This window comes from Schistocerca serialis, chromosome 1 (genome assembly GCF_023864345.2).
Source record: "Schistocerca serialis cubense isolate TAMUIC-IGC-003099 chromosome 1, iqSchSeri2.2, whole genome shotgun sequence".
Lineage (NCBI taxonomy): Eukaryota > Metazoa > Arthropoda > Insecta > Orthoptera > Acrididae > Schistocerca > Schistocerca serialis.
Window position 1 is genome coordinate 363,882,188 of NC_064638.1, and position 22,949 is coordinate 363,905,136.

At 43.7% G+C, this 22,949-nt stretch overlaps 1 protein-coding gene across 1 annotated transcript in view; it reads right to left on the minus strand.

Annotated features, from left to right (window-relative positions):
• LOC126470400 (syndecan) overlaps window positions 1-21,648 on the minus strand; it is a 244,098-nt gene extending 222,450 nt beyond the window's left edge. Inside the window, exon 1 of the mRNA XM_050098249.1 lies at window positions 21,377-21,648. Within this exon, the coding sequence (XP_049954206.1) occupies window positions 21,377-21,433 (57 nt within the window). The 5' untranslated portion in view covers window positions 21,434-21,648. The remainder of the gene's footprint in view (window positions 1-21,376) is intronic.
• Between the last annotated feature and the right edge of the window lie 1,301 nt (window positions 21,649-22,949).

Genomic DNA, 22,949 nt, shown 5'->3' on the forward strand with positions numbered 1-22,949 from the left:
CAATAGAAAAGCCTATGTCGTCGGATGTACCAGGTGGTATGATAGAGGGCGGAAAGATGTGCAGTAAAAAAATTGAGCGCTGGTCTAGGAGCTGGTACCTAAAATGTTCGTTGCCAATGAGAGAAGCGCATCCGACACCACGGTCGTTTTTAGAGCTAAGCATTGTGTGATGTAACTCACTCAATAACATATAGTTGTGACGTGTTGTCAATTGATCTGTCATTCCATATACCATACACATCAGAAAGCTGGTGAAATAATTATGTGAACACTTAAGTCTGAATTTTATGTAGCAGGCGTGGTAAATGGGTGACATTTACCACGAATGCTACATGAAATTTAAACTTAAGTGTTCACATTAGTATTTGTGAAGTAGATGAAACAGCAGATTAATTTGAAACTTCCTGGCAGATTAAAACTGTGTGCCGGACCGAGACTCGAACTCGGGGGACCTTTCCCTTTCGCGGGCAAGTGCTGTACCATCTGAGCTACACAAGCAAGACTCACGCCCCGTCCTCACAGCTTTACTTCTGCCAGTACCTCGTAGAGCAACTGCCCGCGAAAGGCAAAGGTCCCGAGTTAGAGTCTCGGTCCGGCACACAGTTTTAATCTGCCAGGAAGTTTCATGTCAGCGCACACTCCGCTGCAGAGAGAAAATCTCATTCTGGAAGCAGATTAATTCACAACATCGAATTAACTGCTCTTACACAGAATGCCACAGCTTTGTATTACTGAGTAGGTTGCAACATCACACGATGTATGAAAATGACCATAATATTTTGACGGCCTAAAGCCGAAGGATTTCATTTAAAAATGTGGTCACGCCCTAAGAATAAAGGAAACACACTTTGATTAAACCAATCTGAAAGAGAGATGATATTTGAGTTTCTTCAACTGTGCTCAACTCAGATATGCTCTTCCTTGGAAATCGCCTCAGCGACAAAACTATAGAAGAGTTCGATGAAAATATTCCGAGAAAAAAGTGTGAAGAACTTTTGGAAGTGAACTATGTTAAAAACTTAAGTGTAGTGAAAAAACACGACTTAAGAACTGTTAAATGTCTTAGTGAGAAATGGTCTGTCATTGTAAACTACGTTGCCTTTCAAAATATCTGCTGTAAAATATTTGCACCGCATTACTGTGTTTGTAGTGGCTCTAGCTGGCACCAACACTGCTTTAGAAAGAATGTTTTCTATCATAAATGCTGAATGGATTGATGAGAAGCGTGGTTTTATTGTGGAAGCTATAAAGGAAATAATTATAACGAAGAGTTAATTCATGTGTTGATTTTTATAAAATACTTACTGTGTGTGTGTGTGTGTTTTTTTTTTAAATAAAGTTTCCCCAAAATATCGATTCATTTCAACGGCTAATTTGGATGCCACATTTTGATTTTGGAAATCTGCTGCCTCTAGTTTAATCCCTTCAGAATATCAAACGACGTATCTCAGTCGACACTGCCAGAAGCCGTGTTCTAAACCTACGGCAGTGAGCACTGTTGCCCCCACAAAGCACGTAATCCGACGCCGACTGCCGGAACGGGGCTGGGCTGGCGGCCATTTCCGCGCAGTTGCGCCCCCAGCTCAGGGCGGCAATTAAGGCCCGTGCGGCGGCAGCAGCAGAGCCGAACTGGACTGCTCTGAATGTGCAGCGGGGCGGCGTTCTGGTCCCAGGGCGTTCGCAGCCCTGCGTTGCGGAGCGGGAAATTGCGCCCGTGAGCCGCTGGCTGCGTACGCAGAGGCACAGAGCTACAGCGACAGGCGCACGTGCGGCCAGGCTGGTCTGCAACTGGACTGGGAGCCACAATAGGGCGCATGACGGCGCAAGAACGGCGCGGGCAAGCGGTAAGCGGTAAGCTGCGCCACCGAAGCGCAGACACACCGCCCGCCCGCGGGCACGCAGCACAGTCGGTGGACGCGGTGCTAAATGTTACACCCCACCTCAACTTACCTTACCTTAACTCACCTCATTCCGTGGCAGCGCTCTATGCAGCCTACAACACCATCTGATCAAAAGTGCCCAGACACGTACTAGTGGACATTAATATTGGGTGTACTCACCCTTCGCTTTTATGACGGCCTGAACTACGCTGCTGGTTACGTTTTCAATGACGTGGAAAACGTGTCTGAATACTTGCCGAGGAATGGCAGCTCCTTTTCCTCAAAAGCCAAAACCGGAGAACTTTAAGAAAATAGATACCAACAGCTGTGGTTTTATTTAATAATTTTATTTAGCTACCAGTTTCGGTGCCTCATCGGCATCACCTTCAGGCCCCTATACACAACTCTAGGTACGTCATCTAGTCGTTTGTGTTACAGTAGAGGCGACTACATCCAACAGGTTTCCGTCAATTTCTACAGCTACTCGGGAGATATGGACCCTTCACACTTGGAGGTCTGAAGAGTCCACACCTACCGAGAAGTTTTAGAAGTTGACGGAAACCTGTTGGATATAGTCGTCTCTACAGTAACACAAACGACTTCCCTAGTTAGTTCCGTGTACAGGGGCCTAAAGGTCTGTAAATTTTTCATACTGTTAGCAACTGACGTTGCAATTGCAGCAACAAAGTTATGTATTATTTTTACTGTTTGATATTAGATGTATAATAAATTAATATCTGAATTCCCTTTTAATGAACAGCCTCTGTTCCTCGCTCCTGTATCCATTAAAGAAAGGAAGGAAGTCACGACAGGCTGGCAGATCAAAACTGTGTCGGACCAGGACTCGAACGTGGGATCTTAGCCTTTCGCGAGTAAGACCACTTTACGTAGAGTTGATACCGAATAGCTACGTTGTTCAGTGATGATGTGTGATAACAGTCCTGCTGTTATACAGTAAGGGTGGATGACTTAATAAATCAATCGCGCGGATGACACTCGTCCGTCGCTCGCGCGGATGACACTCGTCACCCACCTGACTTTTCCGCTCTATTTTGTCGGACACGGCAGGATTGAGATCGCGCCATTTTCAGCTCCAATCCCTGTTGGCTTTCAGTTACGAAAGATACATTGTTTATGAAACATTATTATAGTCTGGAGGAGACCACTCATCCGCGCGAGCTCTGCTGCCACAATCTGAAACGAAGTAAGTCTGTATTACTTTATTGCTTTCCTAGATTCAAACGATCTTTCATGTGCGTAAATTTGGACTTGTTGAAACTGATTGCAGTTACCTTCCGTGTCACCTAGCATTCTCTTTATTTTTAGATTGTAGAAGAAATGACAAAAGCAAAAAAACCTCGGACAGAGTTTAGTAGAGATCCTAATGTATGGTTGGGATGGTTCAATGAACTGAGCGATGAAGATGCTCACAGTGATAGCGCTGACTAAGAGACTGAGGGTTGTGTTCATGAAAGCGGTCATGATTCAGGAACAGAACGAGAAGTGCCAGAGAATGGTGAATATGAGTCACAGGAAGAAGTAACTCAAGAGGATGCATTTCTTTTAGGGAAAGATGGAATAACTAAGGGAGGAAAAATAAACATCCTACCATTGTTAGAAGCAGGTCTTGTAATATTATTACATATTTGCGTGGACCAAAAAATCAAGCTCGTATAAAAAACATAATAAGCATTATCGCAACATGCACTAATATATCCATCAGTGAAGTTCGTGGTAACTTCTCTAGGGAAAGGGATGCTAAAGAAACAGATGCGATAGACATCAGAGCTTTCATTGGTTTGTTATATCTGTGTGTATCTTTAAGATTTTCTAGGAAGAGTATATGGAAATTGTGGGATAACTCAAAGGGAAAAGGACTTGAATCATGTTATTTATGCATAAGTGAAAACCGATTCAGGTTTCTGTTGAGATGTCTTAGGTTTGGTAATATCCGTGATAGAGGTGTTCGCAGAAAGACTGACAAATTAACTCCTATCAGAGAGGTACTTGAACTATTCACGAACAATTGCCAAAAATATTTTTTCACCTAGTGAATATCTTACTGTTGAAGAACAGCTTTTGGCATTTAGAGGAAACTGCCCATTACATTCAGGCAATACATCCTAGCAAACCAGCAAAGTATGAGTTAAAAGTGTTTGCTTTGGTTGATGTAAAAACAACTTATACTTTGAATTTAGAACCGTACGTCGGTAAGCAACCAGAGGGACGATGTAATGCCAGTAATTCAGCTGAAGATATTGTTCTTGGAATGGTCGAACTGTTTCAAACGTTAGAATATATTATACTGTGTACGAATATTAAATGTATTATATTTAGATTTAACAAAAAATCATAAAATCAGTCATAAAGACCGTTTAAAGTATACAAATATACCGCTTGCTTTGTAGATGACACCTGTCATCCGCGCAAGTGACCATGTCACGAATTTTCGCGAGAGTAACGGAGGGTTACGATCACGGTCGTTGGTATCTAATTTCTTCAAGTGCTCGGCCAGCTGCAGCCCCATACCAACACACAAGATAGAATTACAGAAAAACCAGATAAGGTGGTGACGTTGACCGCTGCGGTCCGGAGCTAAGTCGAAGTTGTAACTCATTTCGAAGGTGTTCCATTACGTTCAAGTTGGGCCTGTGAGCAGGCTAGTCCACTTAAGGAATGTCATTGTCTGCAAACGATTGCCTTATACGTACTGCTGTATAACAAGGTGCATCGTCATGCTGATACAATGAGCCATCGTCTCCTAAGTGTTCCTCCACCGTACGCAGGAGACAATGACATAAAATGTGTTCATATCCTTCCGCATTTAGCGTTTTCGTAAGCGCAATAAGGGCAACATACCTTAAAAAAGAAAAACACCCCCATATCGTAACATCAACACGTTCGTACTTCAGCTTCAGAGCTACACGTGATGGTAATTAACGTTCTTTTAGGTCACCAAACGGAAACTCTTCCATCGGATTGGTACAGGGTGATTCGTCGCTCAAAGTCACTCGTTTACGGTCACCCACTATACAGCGGCGTCACTCTTTACAGCAGCTCAAGCGTCACTTATCAGTTACAGGCAGATGTGTGGCTTGTGGGAAGCAGCTCAGCCACTGTAACCCATTCTTTAGCTCCCTCTGCACAGTCACTGTGCCTGCCACTTGGGCTGCTGGTAGCACTTTTGAAGCTCAGGACTGATTTCTTCCGGCGATTTAGTGCGGATTTTTACGACCACCCTCTGTAATCCTCGACGGTCCGTGTCCGTCAGTACACGAGGACTGCCTAGTCCTCGTTTAGTCGTGATTGTTTCTTCGTCTTTCCCCTGCACAATCACATCACCAACAGCCGACTTTTGGGTACTTTAGAACGGTTGAAATATTCCTGATTGATTTGTTACTCGGATGACATCCAATGACGAGTCCACGCTCTCCTGACTCACCCATTTTGCTGTTACAGCTTGCCTTCTGACGTTACAGCACAATCCGCGTTCTTTTGTAGTGTCAGGTCCCCTTTCCGAGACATCTTGTGGTCAATTTCGCTTACCTAGGGCTGTCGCGATACTTCTGATTTGGGTTGGTGGGTTGATTTGGGGGAAGAAACCAAACATCGAGGTCACCGGTCTCATCGTATTAGGGAGGAATAGGGAAAGAATTCGGCCGTGCTCTGTCAAAGGAACCATCCCGGCATTTGCCTGAAGCGATTTAGGGAAATCACGGAAAAGCCTAAATAAAAATGGCCGGACGCGGGATTGAACCGCCGTCCTCCCGAATGGGAGTCGAGTGTGCTAACCACTGCGCCACCACCTCGCTCCCTTCTGATTTAGATATTGCAAATACAGAGGTTGAACGAAACTATGTAAACACCACCAGAACTGGCAGAAGTGTAACAATCAGGGCCTACTTTCTCCTTCCGTCCAAGAAACGCTCCACTAACCTCTCAATCTTGCCAGTCTCTCTGCCTATCCTTTACTGGGACGGTTCCCACATAAACAATGAAACACCATGGCCGCATGGTTCGCTAACAGCGTACTGTCAGTGGTTTCCCTTGTAGATTAACGGCGAGTCCTCGGCATTCTGTAACTGCAGGTGAGTGCGGTGCTTAGTACCTCCACTCTCCGCAAGCCATGTCCTTCGCAGGCCATTTGTAATTACTCACATTTATCCATACAGTCCTCACTTTGCCACTGGGTCTTCTACCATACCGGTACTGAATCGCATAAAACGAACAAGACATTTTCGAATTGTTTTGTTGTGTTCCATCGTATAATTTACAAATCAGTCACAGATCATTTTAAATATATTTTAATTACATAAGGGTAGAAGGAGTCGGGGCAGACCGAGGAGAAGGTACCTGGATTCGGTTAAGAATGATTTTGAAGTAATAGGGTTAACATCAGAAGAGGCACCAATGTTAGCACTGAATAGGGGATCATGGAGGAACTGTATAAGGGGGGCTATGCTCCAGACTGAACGCTGAAAGGCATAATCAGTCTTAAATGATGATGATTTAATTACATACTTCAATAACCTCTGTTTGGCGTGTTTGCTTATACGTAAACTATGCATTTCTCGTTCTGGGTGCTCATCAAGATCTGCGTATCAACAATTTCAACGAATTAAAAGGATGACTAATCTAGTTACAGCAGGAATAATGTTCTGCATACATCTCTTATTTGGATCGTCGTTTCACCCAGTGCTGGGATAAAGAGGAATTTGCGATCACAGACTATGTTGCGCCCTGCGCCTTGAATGTCACGACGATGGCGGTCGTTCCAGATACTACCACTACAGCATTCTGCATTCCACAGCTTCTTGTTATTATATCCTAGAATGTCCTTTCTTCTAGAACAAAATACCCAAATATCTTAACTGTCTCTTGGATTCTCTAATATTAGTATTAGTAAAAAATACATGCCAAATTTAAAAGAACTAAAATTCCCAAGACTGGGCAAAGTTTTGCGTAAGTTCGAAATATAGCGCGTACTTCAATGAGAGATGCTTTTAATAATTTCCACGACAAATTCAGAGCTCGTACAGAAAAATTTAAGCGCTCGTTTCTCCCGTGCGCTGTTCGACAGTTGAACGGTAGAGATACAGCTTTAAGACGGATCATTCAACCCTCGGCCACGCACTTTATTAAGAACAGCAAAGTAATCACGTAGATGTAGAATAGATTCCTATTACACTACTGCGAGAATATTTTGTACCCCGTATGCCTCGAAACTGCAATGATGTTAAAATAACATGTTTATTACCTTTGAGCCGTAACTTGCGCTTTAGTTTTCATACGCTGGACACGTTCCTGAACAATTTCATTATTAACAGTCACCGTAAAAAATTTTGTTTTCAGACAGACGCATGTAAATTGGTAACAGCATAACGTTTTTCCAAGAAAGAATATGCAGTCTAGGTTGCAAAATGATTTTTCATTAATTTGCTTTGTGAATTTTTCTGTTCACAATGACACTGTCGATAGTTGAATTGTTCGGAAACATGCCCTGTGTATGAAAAATGAAGAACAAATTATTCAAAAAAAAAAGGGGGGGGGGCGAACGCAGCAATTTCTGGTACGTGGACACAACGAACGCTAAAAATTAGTGATTACAAAACGTGAGACGGGCTTATACAGTAAGGGTGGATGACGTAATAACTGCAGGATTGTTATCACACATCATCAGTGAAGAACGTAGCTTGTCGTTATCAACTATGCGTGAAGTGCTCTTAAGCACGAAAGGCTAAGATTCCAAGTTCGAGTCCTGGTCCGACACACAGTTTTAATCTGCCAGCCTGTTTTAACTTCCTTGCACGCTGTGTGGTTCTTTAATGGATACAGGAACGAGGAACAGATGCTGTTCATTACCAGGGAATTCAGACAATTTATTTGCATCTAACATCAAACAGAAAAAAACGTAACTTCGTTGCTGTAGATACTGCGTCAGTTGGTAACAGTATCAAACATGTATGGTTCCCGCAGATTTAAAAGTCAGAGTGTCTTCAATATAATAATATTCAGTAGCTCACGAGCCCTGGCCATTATGAAAGTCTTTAAATGTTATTCAATTGGCAAATACCCAAAATGGGCCCACTGAGTGAATCTTAATTAAAAATAGTTCAAATGGCTCTGAGCACTATGGGACTAGGTCATCAGTTCCCTAGAACTTAGAACTACTTAAACCTAACTAACCTAAGAACTTTACACACATCCATGCCCGAGGCAGGATTCGAACCTGCGGCCGTAGCGGTCGCGCGGTTCCAGACTGAAGTGTCTAGAACTGTTCGGCCACATCGGCCAGCAATCTTAAGAACACCCGCCTCTGATGCACCGGAGAGGGGATGCTTGCATCTCATCTGCAGCGTCGTAATTGTTCGTGACAGCGCTCTCGGGCCCGTGTTGGAAGCTGTAAGAAACGCGGCGGCGTAATTGGCGGAGCGCGTATTTGCTAGTGCGGCCCATAGGATAGTGGCCGATACCACACCAAAAAGCTTCAGATCAGCGTAGACTCTGTTGCAGAGTAAAATTTCATTCCGTAACTGGTCTGCATGGCCTTGACGCAAGTATTAGAGAGATTTTATACTGGAATCCTTTGAAGAACCGTATTCTTTTCGCGAAGTGCCTTTCGGAATGTTTGAAGTTCTGTGTTTGCCAAAGAATCTTCACGTGTCTCTTAACAATCGAAACACAAAGAGAGAGGCACAGGCAGTGAAACTATTTAGGGAGCATACTCACGAAGGCATTCTCTATAATGAGGAACTTTACGTGCTAGAGAAGAAAGCTCAACAGGAAGAGATGTGGAAAGTGCCCCAACAAACGCAGGTTAGTATCATGCGGCATTACCTCAAATTTCTGAAATGACTATTTAAGAGGACCCATTTGGATCGATCAAAGATTTCCGCCACCAGTCAACTTCAACCATTCCTCTTTTTCTCTACATTTATATAAAATCAAAGTTTACCACTCCCCTGCAAGTGGGTGTGATACTAAGTCAGAAGCTTATGCAAACCATATCGTATTTTGGTGTCCCTAGTTTGACTGTGAAAGATAGGAATTTTTAAAGTCACTGATGACTGCGGATACTACATAGCGGAATCAACGTCTTATATTTTAAAATCTTCAACATGGCGGGAAGCAGCAATTATACAATGCAATCTTCATGAGGAGAGGGTGAACAACAGCCAAATCATATGAAATAGTAAAAAGGGTTATTACAACCCGCTGATCTAGATTTCGACGTCTTTAAAAACAACATCTTCACAAGAATCAGTGATTATGGAGGCACGTTAAGATGTTGCCATTAGCCACAAACGACGATAAAATTCACTTCCATAAAAATAAAATGACAACATATTGTGATGACTGTCGTTAGAAAGTGCTTCATAATAGCACTTTGTGAGTTCACTAGGCGCAGCTGCGACGCGCTTTCTAAGGGCTAGAATACACGTGATAATTTTTTGCTCTCACACGGTTCGGTAGTCTCAGACGTACTCGCAGAGGTATATACACTAAGGGCGAATTTTCACTGATAGTTCCTTGCAAGTACTTTCTAGAAGTGTCCGATTGTCTTGCGAGAGCAGATGTCAGTAGCGTTCACACACAGCCTGTGATGGCTGAAAAATCACTGTCCGCGACATCCTTCTGTTCGTAGTTCTGTGCATGAAGGAAGAGGTTGCAATGGAAGAGCGTGAGCTGCAGTTGCATTTGTAATACTTTTTGTGGCAGTGTTAGAGCTGGATAAGCGAGCGGATTAGGCGGCGGGATGATTCGTGAGCATGCAAGGATTTCGTTGTAGGTGCTTTTGATGGGAAATCCACAGTGATACCGAAACTTCACAAGAATGTCAACGATAGAGAGGGAAGAAATATTCTTTACGACTGGACCCAAAATTGCCATTCTACTAGATACTTCTATGCGTAAATCCATTAATGTTAAAGTCGGACTGCTTGCGACACTAATACTTCTAGCACCAACTACGTTTATTCTCTTTAATATTTGGTAAAGTAAAAATTACACAAATTTCATTTTGATACCCACAGACGCTCAAAATCCAAAGCCAAATAAGGCAGATATCTGGCGTTTCTGGACACACATTCATTTGAACGTTTTTGTATGTATTCACTGACGAAACCACACGTAAATTCCTATGATCTGTTCAACACTTCAACATTTAATAATACAATCAAAAAATGCACATCATACAAAATTATAGATACCGATGTATTACCCGAAGATAAATGGAATTTTTCCGAATTCCAAAACGATTACTTTCAAACATAACGTCACTAGTCTCTCTATGTTAATTAACCTAGGTTACCAAGCTTCTTTGCCTGATTTCTTCAGTTGTAGATATTGTAGCAAGTTTCTTCTGTGGAGATATTAAAACTATATCGATATGGATAACTTTTTTTCGCCGACACATCGCTGACATTCACTCACAGTGCGTATCCAACACGACAATGCCAGTACACGTTCGTAGAGCACTTAGTTACAAGCTGATGGGGTGCATAGCGCTAGTTTTTCCATTAATATTCTTTTATTTTCGTGGGATCCAGTCTCTTCGGAGGCATTTTTTATTTTAGCTTATTAATTCTATGTAACATGTCTATTATGTTTTTGTACGTAATTTGTTACGTAGCACTAAGTCAAGAGCTGGCTAACTGCTTCTGATGTTCGTTCAGGAGATAAAACGGGCAATTTCTTCACTCAGAAACATGCCATGTAATATATTATGGCTCGAAACACTCATTTCTAAGGGTACTGTTATTTAACGTGTGCACGAGTACGGCAAAATATATTACCAAACGCGGCAATGTACGAACTATAAAATAGGGCACCAAGTACTCTCAGCTCACCTCACACTGCAGGTAGTTATCCTTGTTTGAGAGCTGTGGTGAATAATTTTCGAGGGATGCAAACTGCCAGCTACATGATTGTCTAAAGTCGCAGAGCGCGACTGTATCTTGCTCCACTCTCGGACCCTGCCGGCGAGCCGACTCTCGGCTGTTTACAAGACTACCCGCAAAAATTCTCTGAGAAAGAGACATTCTCACGTGTGTACCTGTGACATTCAGCACTGTTTGTTGTGATTGTAGTGTTATGGAGGCGAATTTTACCTTCGTTTGTGACTTACGCTTCCATTATAACGTATCTCCACAACATTATACAACCACTGTCAATCACTGATTCTGCCGTAGAAGACTTTTTTAAAGACGTCGAAACCTAGGTCATGGAATTTAATAAACCTTTTTACTAATGCAACTAATTTGGCTGTTTTCACCTTTTCCTCGCAAAGATTGCCTTCTAGTTTGTTTACTGAAGACATTCACCTTTATACAGCTATATTAATTTCCTGGGGAGTGTAGAATAAAATATGTCTATTTTAATAGTATTCATATTTTTCATAGCCCTGTATCGTATGTGATTAAGAAATAGTGTGAGTTGATGACGCAAAAATGTCTAGTTCATCCGGTCGGGGTGGCCGAGCGGTTCTATAGGCTACAGTCTGGAACCGCGCGACCGATATGGTCGCAGGTTCGAATCCTGCCTCGGGCACGGATGTGTGCGATGTCCTTAGGTTAGTTAGGTTTAAGTAGTTCTAAGTTCTATGGGACTGATGACCTGAGCATTTAAGTCCCATAGTGCTCAGAGCCATTTGAACCATTTGTCTAGTTCACTTATCCGGCTATTCGTAAAAAAATTATTGCGGAAGAAATGACGGATTGTGCTTTCAGGTCAGTAAATATTCAATTATCTATTTTCTCTGTAGAATTATGTACACTATGTAAACATTTATTTTCGATGGCAAAATAGAGTACAATTTCTTGGAAGCAGAATAAAATAAAACATTCGGAGGATTGTGTGTGTGCCATCAGGTGTACGAATTTTATTATTTATTTTCTACTGGTTTCGGTCGTAGCGACCATCTTGACAAGAAGAACAGGTTGTACTTTGGTTGGATACGCATTTCGACTTGCCACTGGATAAACTGAAAATCACTGCCTTCACTATGAAATAAAAAGAATGATCATTAATGAGATTAGAGATATTAAGAGAGGTACATAGGCATACACTCATACAAAGCACGTTGCCATTCACTCTCATCTGTGAAGATTTTATGTAGACGTAGCGACTACACAGCGTCCTGAAGCACAGTCCACTAGGAGTGTGCCGCCTAATCCAGGATGAACATCAGTTTTCAGTGCTACAATGAACAATTTCAGGACTCGAAACTTTCTCAATTCAACCTTTATTTGGACACTCATGCAGAACTACAGTAACGGCACATTTAAAACTAATATCACTCTCCGAACAGGGCGTTCGAACCATTAGCGGAAGTATCTATGGACCGAGCACTGCGTTCAGCGCATGTTATCAACGTTAAACTGGGACTGTCACGTGATACAGGAATACCGCCGTTTGTTTACGGCTTCCGTAGAGTTCGAAATTATTACATTACATGCATTTCTTCCGTTTGCATCATCTTTTTGTAAGTGGCAGAAAAGGTGAAACATTGTTGTTGCTAGGAGTGCAAAGATAAATGCATAGAAGGAGAAAAAGTTTCTGTTCAGTGTTTTATGAGCACTTTGACGTACTGTGCTGTTTCAGTTGCATTCTGAGTTAATGTTCTGAATGTTTTATTGTGTGTGCAATGTTGTTGTTGTTGTTGTTGTTGTTGTTGTTGTTGTTGTTGTCTTCAGTCCAGAGACTGGTTTGATGCAGCTCTCCATGCTACTCTATCCTGTGCAAGCTTCTTCATTTCCCAGTAGCTACTGAAACCTAGTCTTTGGTGACCTGCAGCGGTAATTTCTTTGTATTCATACACATAAAAGGCAACTGAAATCCACTCGAAAACCGGCCACTTCCTTTGACAGTGATGAAACCCAAAACAGATTGGCAAAAATCAGATTTGTTTCCCCTTAGAAAATTTCACCTGCGTAACTGACGGTCAGTTCGTTTTAAACAGAAATATACTTCACATGTATGGAACATGAAAAAATGATCTCGTGTTTTACTCAAAAGCAAAATGTTCTCGAAATATTCCACTCCAGGTCGTTGGTCGGATTCGGCGTTTTGCAGAACAGGAAAGAGAATATACATACAAGGTGAAGAAAAATTCGTAAAATCCGACTTCGCGGTGCGATTCCTCACATACCAGCAATACAAAAATGTCTCACAGAATTTCGTCCTGTGCATATTTCGGGCAGTAAATATACGTCGAAGATTGTCAGTCTGGCTACACTGTAATCAACTGTACAGTAACTATCTCTCTCAGGATATATTAGCAGTGTTGTGCACGTGCAGTGGATGGCGTTTTGGGTTAGGCTGCGGGAGGTCGAAGGTTCGATTCTGGGTCGTGCTTATTCGTTTGTATTTGCTAAAGTAGTCTGCGTGGTACGATATTTGAGCCGTCTTAATCGTTATATAGCGATTACAGTGGATCTTTTACAAAATATTTTCAGCTACGTACTACGAACACAGAAACGTAAGTACAGTCGTTTTCGCTGGTCAGCTTCTGAAGAAGCCTTTTGCGCGTCGTCGACGTGAACTGTTTCGCGCCACTGCATCTACTAGATTCGAAACCTGTTTTCTGTGTACCCTTCCTGAATGGGCCCATCGAAATAATTTGTAAAGTACGTTCTGGCCCTGTTGGTGACGTAAGGCACTAACGAAATGTAATGGACCTGAACGTGGGACCAATGGGCGGTGGTACACACATGACAAGTTTGGTATCTTGTGGATGCAGTGGTGCAAAACAATTTGAGCCCATAACGTGCAAAAAAAAGGTTTCTTTAAAAGCTGACCAATGAAAACGATTGTATTTCAATTTCTGTGTTCGTAGTACGTAACTGCAAATGTTTTGTAGAAGACCCACTTTAACCGCTATATAACGGGTACATGTTGTACCACTCAGACTACTTTTAGCAAAAAAGACTAACCCAAAACGCTATCCACTGTACCAACTGCACGGCAATACTGCCATATCCTGACAGAGGAGTTACCATACACCTGATTACAGTGTTGCCAGATTGCAAATCTTCGACGTCCATTTACTACTACAAATATGCGCAGGACCAAATTTTGTGACAGACATTTTTGTATTGGTAAAGTACAAATTCAACGGCTTTTTTGGGTTTTACCTTCCATTTATTGTCTTTGCCCACTGATTAACAAGCATAAGATATTAGTACATAAAATGGCATCATGTTCCTTCATGCGTGTCACTGACTACATCCCTTGATGCTGTTGTATGATATATGCCTCAACAAGTGACACCGAAGAGTTAAAATAAATGTTACATGGGCAACTGTTTTCTAACCTTTTGTTTGTTCGGAGGGGGCGGGGGTGGGGAGGGGGGGGGAGAGGAGAATGGAACGTTTCATATACGATATATTTTTAATATATGGAATACATCTGGCGTTGTAGTACCTACAATTAATCGGCGATCGAAATTTTTTCACTACTTTCCTAGTCTGAACTGTAGTGCGAGCATGTATATAAAATGTAGTAAATAAATACGTCAAAGTGTTACCAGCAAGCAAAATTGTGCGCTAGCCCGCAAGAAAGAGGAAAACAATACCCAAATACCGCAGAAAAAACTACGAAGCAGCAGGAGTACAATCGCTAATATGCGGCAAATCCGAAACATTTTCGCACACTTTTAGAGGGACTAACTTGCTATCAAGTCTTTTTGCAGTGCTATCTCAGCAAACATTTACTACGACGGACTCAGCATTAGAATTAAGTGTAGTGTAATATAGAAAAATAGCTGTGCCTGAACCTGTTACCAACAAGTGGATGCATCTGAGCTGTGACACTTGTTGGAAAGCAGCTCTTCAAAGCTTAGAATCCGGTTTATTCCAGGGATGAAGTAAAAATTGTTATGATGGTTACGAAACGTCTGTACCAAATCCACGACACTTGCAAAGAGACTCAATCTATACTAGGCGTGTAATGACATTCAAAATTTACAAGGCGTTTTATGGGCAAACCTACGGCCTCCCGAGATCACGTGACCGGACTAGCATTGCATGTTGACGACACAAAATCAGTTCTGCCCATCAGGATGCTTACTCCAGAGGTATTTCTACTCTATGGTTCAAACCCACTACCTCCTTTCTTCTCGGGTCAGAGACAAACGAGGTTCACCTACAGTTCAAACCGGCTTATGAACAAGTAAACGGCAACTACCAGTCAAGCAATTTGATAAGAAAATCACATGTTAACATACATGGATAGTAAAGATCTCTCGGCCGAAAGTTAGCCTGAACAGTACACTGCTGTGGCAGGCATGGTTCTGTTTAAGTTGGACACCCTCTTGTTTCCCCGGGTCGAAATCCAGCTCACTGCGTTACAGAGGGAGACACTGACACAAAGCACGTTTTGTAAGACACTTGGGAGAAATGACCGAACAAGCCTTGCAACAGCATGAAGCCCTGCTTGAAAACCGGGCAGTGAAAATGAAACCAACATCCGCTCGCACACCATATAGTTGCGGAAAAAGCATACGGGCGTAGGAAGGACTATGCCGCTTCCACTTTTTAGTGTAAATACCAAGCGGCTATCTCACTTGCGAGCGCAAGGCCGTCTGCTGGTCGATAACAGTACACTGCGGGCGTTGTAGTAGAATCACGACCTTGTGTCCTCAGGACGTCCGTTGCGTACAGCTGACTTTTCGAGCCACAACGCAACTTGCCATTCATACGAAGCTACAAAATTTTCCAGAGAGAAAAAAAAACCTTTTATATGCTGTCCAACTAATACCAATGAGTGAATCAAGCGACACAAAACTGGAGTAGACGGAAAAAAAATCAGAGTGCGAATATTTTAGCAGATCTGAGACGGAAACTGTGAATGTAGTCAGTTGGGCGGAAACAGCAAAAATGACAGACGGCAGTGAGGACTAACTGTTAACGCACAGCATGACCCACGTGGCCGGTGATCACTGGATGAGTAAATAAGTAAACGAGCGAGACTTACGAGTATCACTTTATTAGAGACACTGTGTTTCAATCAAGTTTGTTTTTACGACCGCGAGACGTATTTCGGAGTTATTTAATCCCCTGTTAATATGGACTGAAATTGCTGTTAATAACCGATTCCAGGAAGTAAAGGGTGCCCGCAGGGAACATGCTAATCTCCATCGCTGTGCAAATACAGAGATACGAGACAGTACCCGTACTTTACACATTCTTTGCCTCCATGTTTAACGCGTTCCCCTTCTGTATTTGATAAAGTTTCACCGCAAACTTTACACAGATTGCATCTCTGCGTTTGTCTTCTCAAGAGCGGATGAATTACGTTAAGCGAAGTATGTAGTTTCATTACGGACCACAGTTACCTGTAATAGCTCCGTAGATTTAGTTACGAGCTCTAGCAACAGGAGAAACACTCCCGTTCTTTGTGTTCGTACAATTGTCACTAAAGATTCTATCTGCTTTTTCAGTTCGCGACCTTATGTGATCAGCTCGGAACACTATTTCTGCAGCACTAAAATATACAAAGCGAATAAATAATTAATATAATTCCAAAAACAGTATGTCACTGCCGAATATAATGCCACCGTTTCCAGCACAACAAATAGCATCTACCACTATCCACCCCCACCTCAGATTATTTGAAGAGGACGGCCGGAGTGACCGAGCGGTTCCAGGCGCTACAAACTGGAAACGCGCGACCGCTACAGTCGCAGGTTCAAGTCCTGCCTCGGGCATGGATCTATGTGATGTCCTTAGGTTAGTTAGGTTGAAGTAGTTCTAAGTTCTAGGGGACTGATGACCTCAGATGTTAAGTCCCATAGTGTTCAGAGCCATTTGAACCATTTTTATTTGAAGAATCGAATTCCCATGTACAAAACGTCGTATCTCCTGCGCTATGTCTCGTAGAACGATGCAATTCTCCAGGCACATTCAGCAGTATATGTGGACATTGTCTTCAAAATGTGTTCCGAGTAGAGTTAGTCGTACATAAGTAATAAATAAATATGACATGCCCGATGCTGCAGTTTTACTGCACGGACGAAACAGTGGTATACGCGATAAACTTTTTTCTTTTCGTCATTTTGTGAGGATGTCAGCGAGAAAAAGTTCCGAAAAAACTTCAAATGATATTAAAAATTTGGTGATGTTTGCAAAGTGCTTTCATTCTCAAATATAGGATGAATACTGCGCGAGTAGTTTGCGCACTGGGTTACGCTGTTTGAAGTGATACACATAGTTCTCTAACTGCAGTACTTTAATTACTGTGTTAAGCGTTCAGTAATAAAGACAGCTGATTATAATTTCATCAAAGTAGCTTTGCGACTGACGTTTCTGCAAGTTGAGTAGTGGGGGCCCAGCAGCCAGTCAGTCTGTTAGTTCTTCCTCCCGCGCCTGGTTCTCGCTGTGACTTGCTGCGCCACAGCTACACAGCCCCCCCCCCCCCCCCCACCTAGGAACAGCAGTCAGTGAGTCGCAAAGCTTTTTTTATTCGAGATATAACATCAATTCAAAAGAGCTAATAATCAGTAATGCCACGCTGTTGCGAGTCTAGTGCAAGCCTATTGTTTGAGCCACTTCGGCGATTAGCACTGCAGGTTACTTATTTTATCCAATAGCTCCTTCTTTGACCTAGCGAGGCCGAGTGGTTCCTCTTCTAGATCTCTCCACCGCAGAAACCTGAGTAGGTCACTGGTTATCGAACCAAGTACCTACGATTTATGGTCAGGTTCCAAGCCCTGAAGTTGTCGCTACTGTACCGCCTGCGTGCAGTCACCGCAACGCCACGCTCTCGATGAAGATAGAAAATTACTTTAATGTGTGATTCACCTACAAAAATACAGTAAAAATTTGAAATTTATATATGGTACAGATTTCTGCAGCGTGTCTAAGCGTGTCACAAATATGTTCTTAATTTTAACAAAGGCGGGAGCTACATATTTTTCCATTGACAATTCTCGCAGTCGAAAAAGTTTCTTACTTGATAACTACCACAAGCAAAGTGAACACTTATACTTTCTACTGACTATAACAATGAACCTGCGTCTGGTAAGAGTGAAGAGAACATCATTCGTTTGCACCATGAGAAACCAGGCTGGCATCGACTTCTGAAGGAAATCCATAATTTTTTTCTCTTTGGATCGTTGCAATGTATGCCGAATTGTCTTCTTTTTCCTCGTAATTATTTGTTAGGCGAGTTGAGAAACAGAATCGCAAAATGCAACTTCCTCTCTTTTGCGTTCACTTTTACAGCAAACATTTGAGTGACGTCACGGTATTCTACCGGAAACATTCATATTTCCTCGTTTGCGCTGTCAGGCATCAGTCTAATATCCGCGGAAACGAAGGTGACACTCGGCGCGACGGCTGATGGGTGCGAGGTGTCAACTTGGTCTGCGCCGATAGTGGACTTCCCTTCTGCCCCGTGCGAGCTGCAGTTGCATGGTGGCCGTTTATGACGTTTGGTTTGTGGCGCGTTCAAATGCGCCGTCATCAGCGCCCGTACGAAGTCCCAATTTTTACACAGTCCATTTTTTTCACAATCCAATCTAGTCACTGTCACAAATGATGATAATGATGAGGACAACACAAACATCCAGTCCCCGGGCAGAGAAAATCCCCAACCCCGCCGGGAATCGAAACCGGGATCCCGTGGTCCAGAGACAGCAACGCTAGCCAGTAGACCACAAGCTGCGGACATGGTGACTGCAAAGTGTGCAGCTGCGGAAAGTGCCTGCAAGGGGTGAAGTGAGTCATACCCTAGCTCCCTTCCACCCCGCACCTGCGTATAGTCGACGCTATTGGTCGACCTAAACATATAACATGGTCAGTAGACGTCATTGTCAACCTTGTTGCACCTCATTGTTGATGTACAACACCAGTGAGGAAGAAGAGGGTCATTCCGTTGTAAAGGACGTAACGCATGTACAATTTACACTGATTTATTAACATGAAAATAAAAAACAGACCTGAATATGAACAATATACAGCGGAGATTTGATGACGCCAACTGTGCTGATTTGCCACCGAACAAAGATACAGGAAGTGTTGCAGATTTAATAAAACCTTGACCTATCATGGAATTACCAAGGAAACTTCTAGGGAAATCTACATTCAGATATCACACCCACATCGTCAGCAAGGAAGTAACGGCAGAGTATCGTGAAGAAATAATGCATTTCAACAGTTGCACACGCAATACCAGTATTAATAAATTAGTGCACAGCAGTCATCAAGTAGAGAATACGGAGAATTTGTTCAGATATTATTTCACAAGTATCAGTTCAGTGAAGAGGCGAGACGATCTAATATATTTACGTCGCTCGAACCCCTTAATTTCAGTCACAGTCGCAATGTTAACATAACCGCACTCACGAAAATGCTTCTAGAATGATGCTTACTATTCTGCTGTAGACTACGTCACAATGCAGACCAACTACATTTCTGTCGCACGCATTCTTCTCTCGTCATCTGCGCAACTCAGCAGCCCCTGTTGTGAGTTAAAGTAGTGTAAGTGGACACTTACTACTAACAAGGCACCTCCTCTGTGTACTGTCACTAGAGTTCGGTTACAGTCCACACAGCAAACAAGACGACCTATATATCTGGACTCGTGGAACAGCGCATGCGTGTTGGGTTTACTGCTTACTCTTGCACGGAGCAAGTCTGGCCAAACGATGCTGGCCAAACGATGCTAGTCTTCGATTGAGCACGGTATTTCCCGATACGCGCTTGATACAGTATAGAGACTGCTAGCGCGGTGTGAGTGCAGTGGATACCCGAGAAACTACGAATTAGGCACAACAAGAAGCTACAGCTCTGCTTAATACGAGGGTTGGAACTATAATAGTGGCAACTATTTATTTCAACTCGTACAAAATAGATACGTGTTTCCAAGTTTTACTGACCTTCAAAGCAGTCACCGCACTGTGTATACCCCGTTGCCAGCGATGTCGAAGTCGTAGGATACTCTTAGCAGTGCCAGTTGTGTTGACAGTTCGAGCGGAGCGGCCTATTGCCTGACGAATTTGTAGCAGCTCTGAAGCGAATGCCGTGAAGTGTTTACTTCAGTTTAGAAATCGAGTTGAACTCACGAGGACTTATGTCAGGCTAGTGCAGTAGGTGGTAAGGTGGTATAGCACTTAGCAGCCCCATCAGTCAAACAAATCAGTAACAGCTTGCACCGTACGTGCATGAGCATTGTCCTGCAAAATGATGGTGAGGTCGTGCAGAAAGTGTCATCACTTCTGTCTCTATGCTGTTCATTTTTGGAGCACAACCTACGACCAGCTTTTTGATTGGTGGTGCTGCTAAGTGCTATACCACCTACTGCACTCCACTAACTTAAGCCCTCGTCAGTTCAACTCGATTTCTAAACTGAAGGCAACACTTCATGCGCTACACATTTGTCGGGCATTAGACCGCGCCACTCAAACTGTCAACACAACTGGTACTGCTAAGAGTATCCTACGACTTCAAAATGGTCCAAATGGCTCTGAGCACTATGGTACTTAACATCTGAGCTCATCAGTCCCCTAGACTTAGAACTACTTAAACCTAACTAACCTAACGACATCACACACATCCACGCCCGAGGCAGGATTCGAACCTGCGACCGTAGTAGCAGCGCGGCTCCGGACTGAAGCCCTACGACTTCCACATCGCTGGAAACGGGTTGTACACAATGCTGGTGACTGCCTTGATAGTCAGTGAAACTTTGAAATACGTATCTACTTTGTACGAGCTATAAATAAACAGTTTCCACTATTAAAAGTTCCAACCCTAGTATTTGACAAATTCTGCAAACATTGAAATAAGTAGCATTGAATCCTAGCATCATACAAATTCCTGCCGTATTTGTAACAGAAGTCCATACAGTAGCAGTATGCATGGAAATAAAACAATTTTACTGATTTTTAAGTAAGGCTAGTAGTCAACGGCGAAAACGTCCTCCTTCAAAATTATTGCTTGACTCGGCCCCTGTTACAATATTTTATTTGTTAAAGAGAGCATGTAATGATTTAGCGAGCGAGATGCAAGTTATCCCTTCGATCTGTTTTCGCATACTTAAATAACGGGTGAGAATAGCACCATCATTTAAACAATGCGTAAACAAGAGTCAGATGAAACGAGAAATGATATTCAATACTGTAGGGAAACAAATCATACTAAACTAACTGTAATTCCTAACGCGAGAATGACAGCTGCAAGACTCGTAGACGTATTACCAACAGACGTCGCTGCCTCGTGACTGTGTTTTAATTATTTATTAGTAGCTGTCGCTACGTGTGACCTCTCCTCTAGAAGACATTGTTGTCCGTGTTTCACAGTCACTCTTGTTGTTAAAATCAATATTGCATTAAAAACGGTAAGGCACGTCGCGGATGTAGTACCAATACGAGTCGCTAGATCGAGCAGAATAAGAGACTTTTCGAGATGCGACGTAAGCTTTGAGTCAAAATTCGTGTCGAAGCACAGCACTGGTACGCAGAGCCTGGTGCACAGTGGCGGCGCAGCGCGACGTACCGGCAGCAGCGCGACGAGCAAGCAGGCGGCGAGGACGGCTTTGGAGCGGACGAGCATGACGGCGGCGGCTGGCGGCTGCGGGACGCACTCACTGACTAGTTGGACGGCTACTGGTTACGACCTCAGGCAGGCCGGGGCCGGGGTCGCGGTCGGCAGGAAGCGCGCGATATCGGCGCTCGCGCACTCGCGGAAAGAAGCGCGGGCATGGAAAGGAAAGGCCCTCCCCTGCCAGATAGCGTTCTGCGTAGCGCAGCTCCGGGAAGCGCGGCGCGCGCCTAGCGGCCACGGGCCACAGCTGCGCAGCTGACCCGGGCCGCAGCTGTCCCGTCCGTCATCCCGCCGTCACGGACACCCCCCACCTAGGCGGTCGATACGTCACCGCCAGCTGACGTGTCCACGGCCGCGACTCCGCTCCGGCTCCACAGTCTGGTCGGCACGCCGTCGGCTCCCAACAGGAGATGGCTCTGTCATACTAATCTGCATCACTGACACGTCACGAGCACTTGTGGCTATCCGGATGAGCCAGGGCAATCATTCACTACTGGCCATTAAAATTGCTACACCAAGAAGAAATGCAGATGATTACATGTGATTACATTTTCATGCAATTTGGGTGCATAGATCCCGAGAAATCAGTACCCAGACCAACCACCTCTGGCCGTAATAACGGCCGTAATACGCCTGGGCATTGAGTCAAACAGAGCTTTGATGGCTTGTACAGGTACAGCTGCCCATATAGCCTCAACACGATACCACAGTTCATCAAGAGTAGTGACTGGCGTATTGTGACGACCCAGTTGCTCGGCTACCATAGACCATACGTTTTCAATTGGTGAGCGATCTCGAGAACGTCCTGGCCAGGGCAGCAGTCGTACATTTTCTGTATCCACAAAGCCCCGTACAGGACCTGCAACATGCGGTCGTGCATTATCCTGCTGAAATAATGTGTTTCGCAGGGATCGAATGAAGGGTAGAGCCACGGGTCGTAACACATCTGAACTGTAACGTCCACTGTTCAAAGTGCCGTCAATGCGAACAAGAGGTGACCGAGACGTGTAACCAATGGCACCCCATACCATTACGCCGCGTTATACGCTAGTATAGCTTCCAGTGTGCGTTCACCGCGATGTCGCCAAACACGGATGCGACCATCGTGATGCTGTAAACAGAACCTGGATTCATCCGAAAAAATGACGTTTTGCCATTCGTGCACCCAAGTTCGTCGTTGAGTACACCATCGCAGGCGCTGCTGTCTGTGATGCAGCGTCAAGGGTAACCGCAGCCATCGTCTCCGAGCTGATAGTCCATGGCCGGCCGAAGTGGCTGTGCGGTTCTAGGCGCTGGAGTCTGGAACCGCGAGTCCGCTACGGTCGCAGGTTCGAATCCTGCCTCGGGAATGGATGTGTGTGATGTCCTTAGGTTAGTTAGGTTTAACTAGTTCTAAGTTCTACGAGACTAATGACCTCAGAAGTTGAGTCCCATAGTGCTCAGAGCCATTCGAACCATTTTTTTGATAGTCCATGCTGCTGCTAACGTCGTCGAACTGTTCGTGCAGACGGTTGTCGTCTTGTAA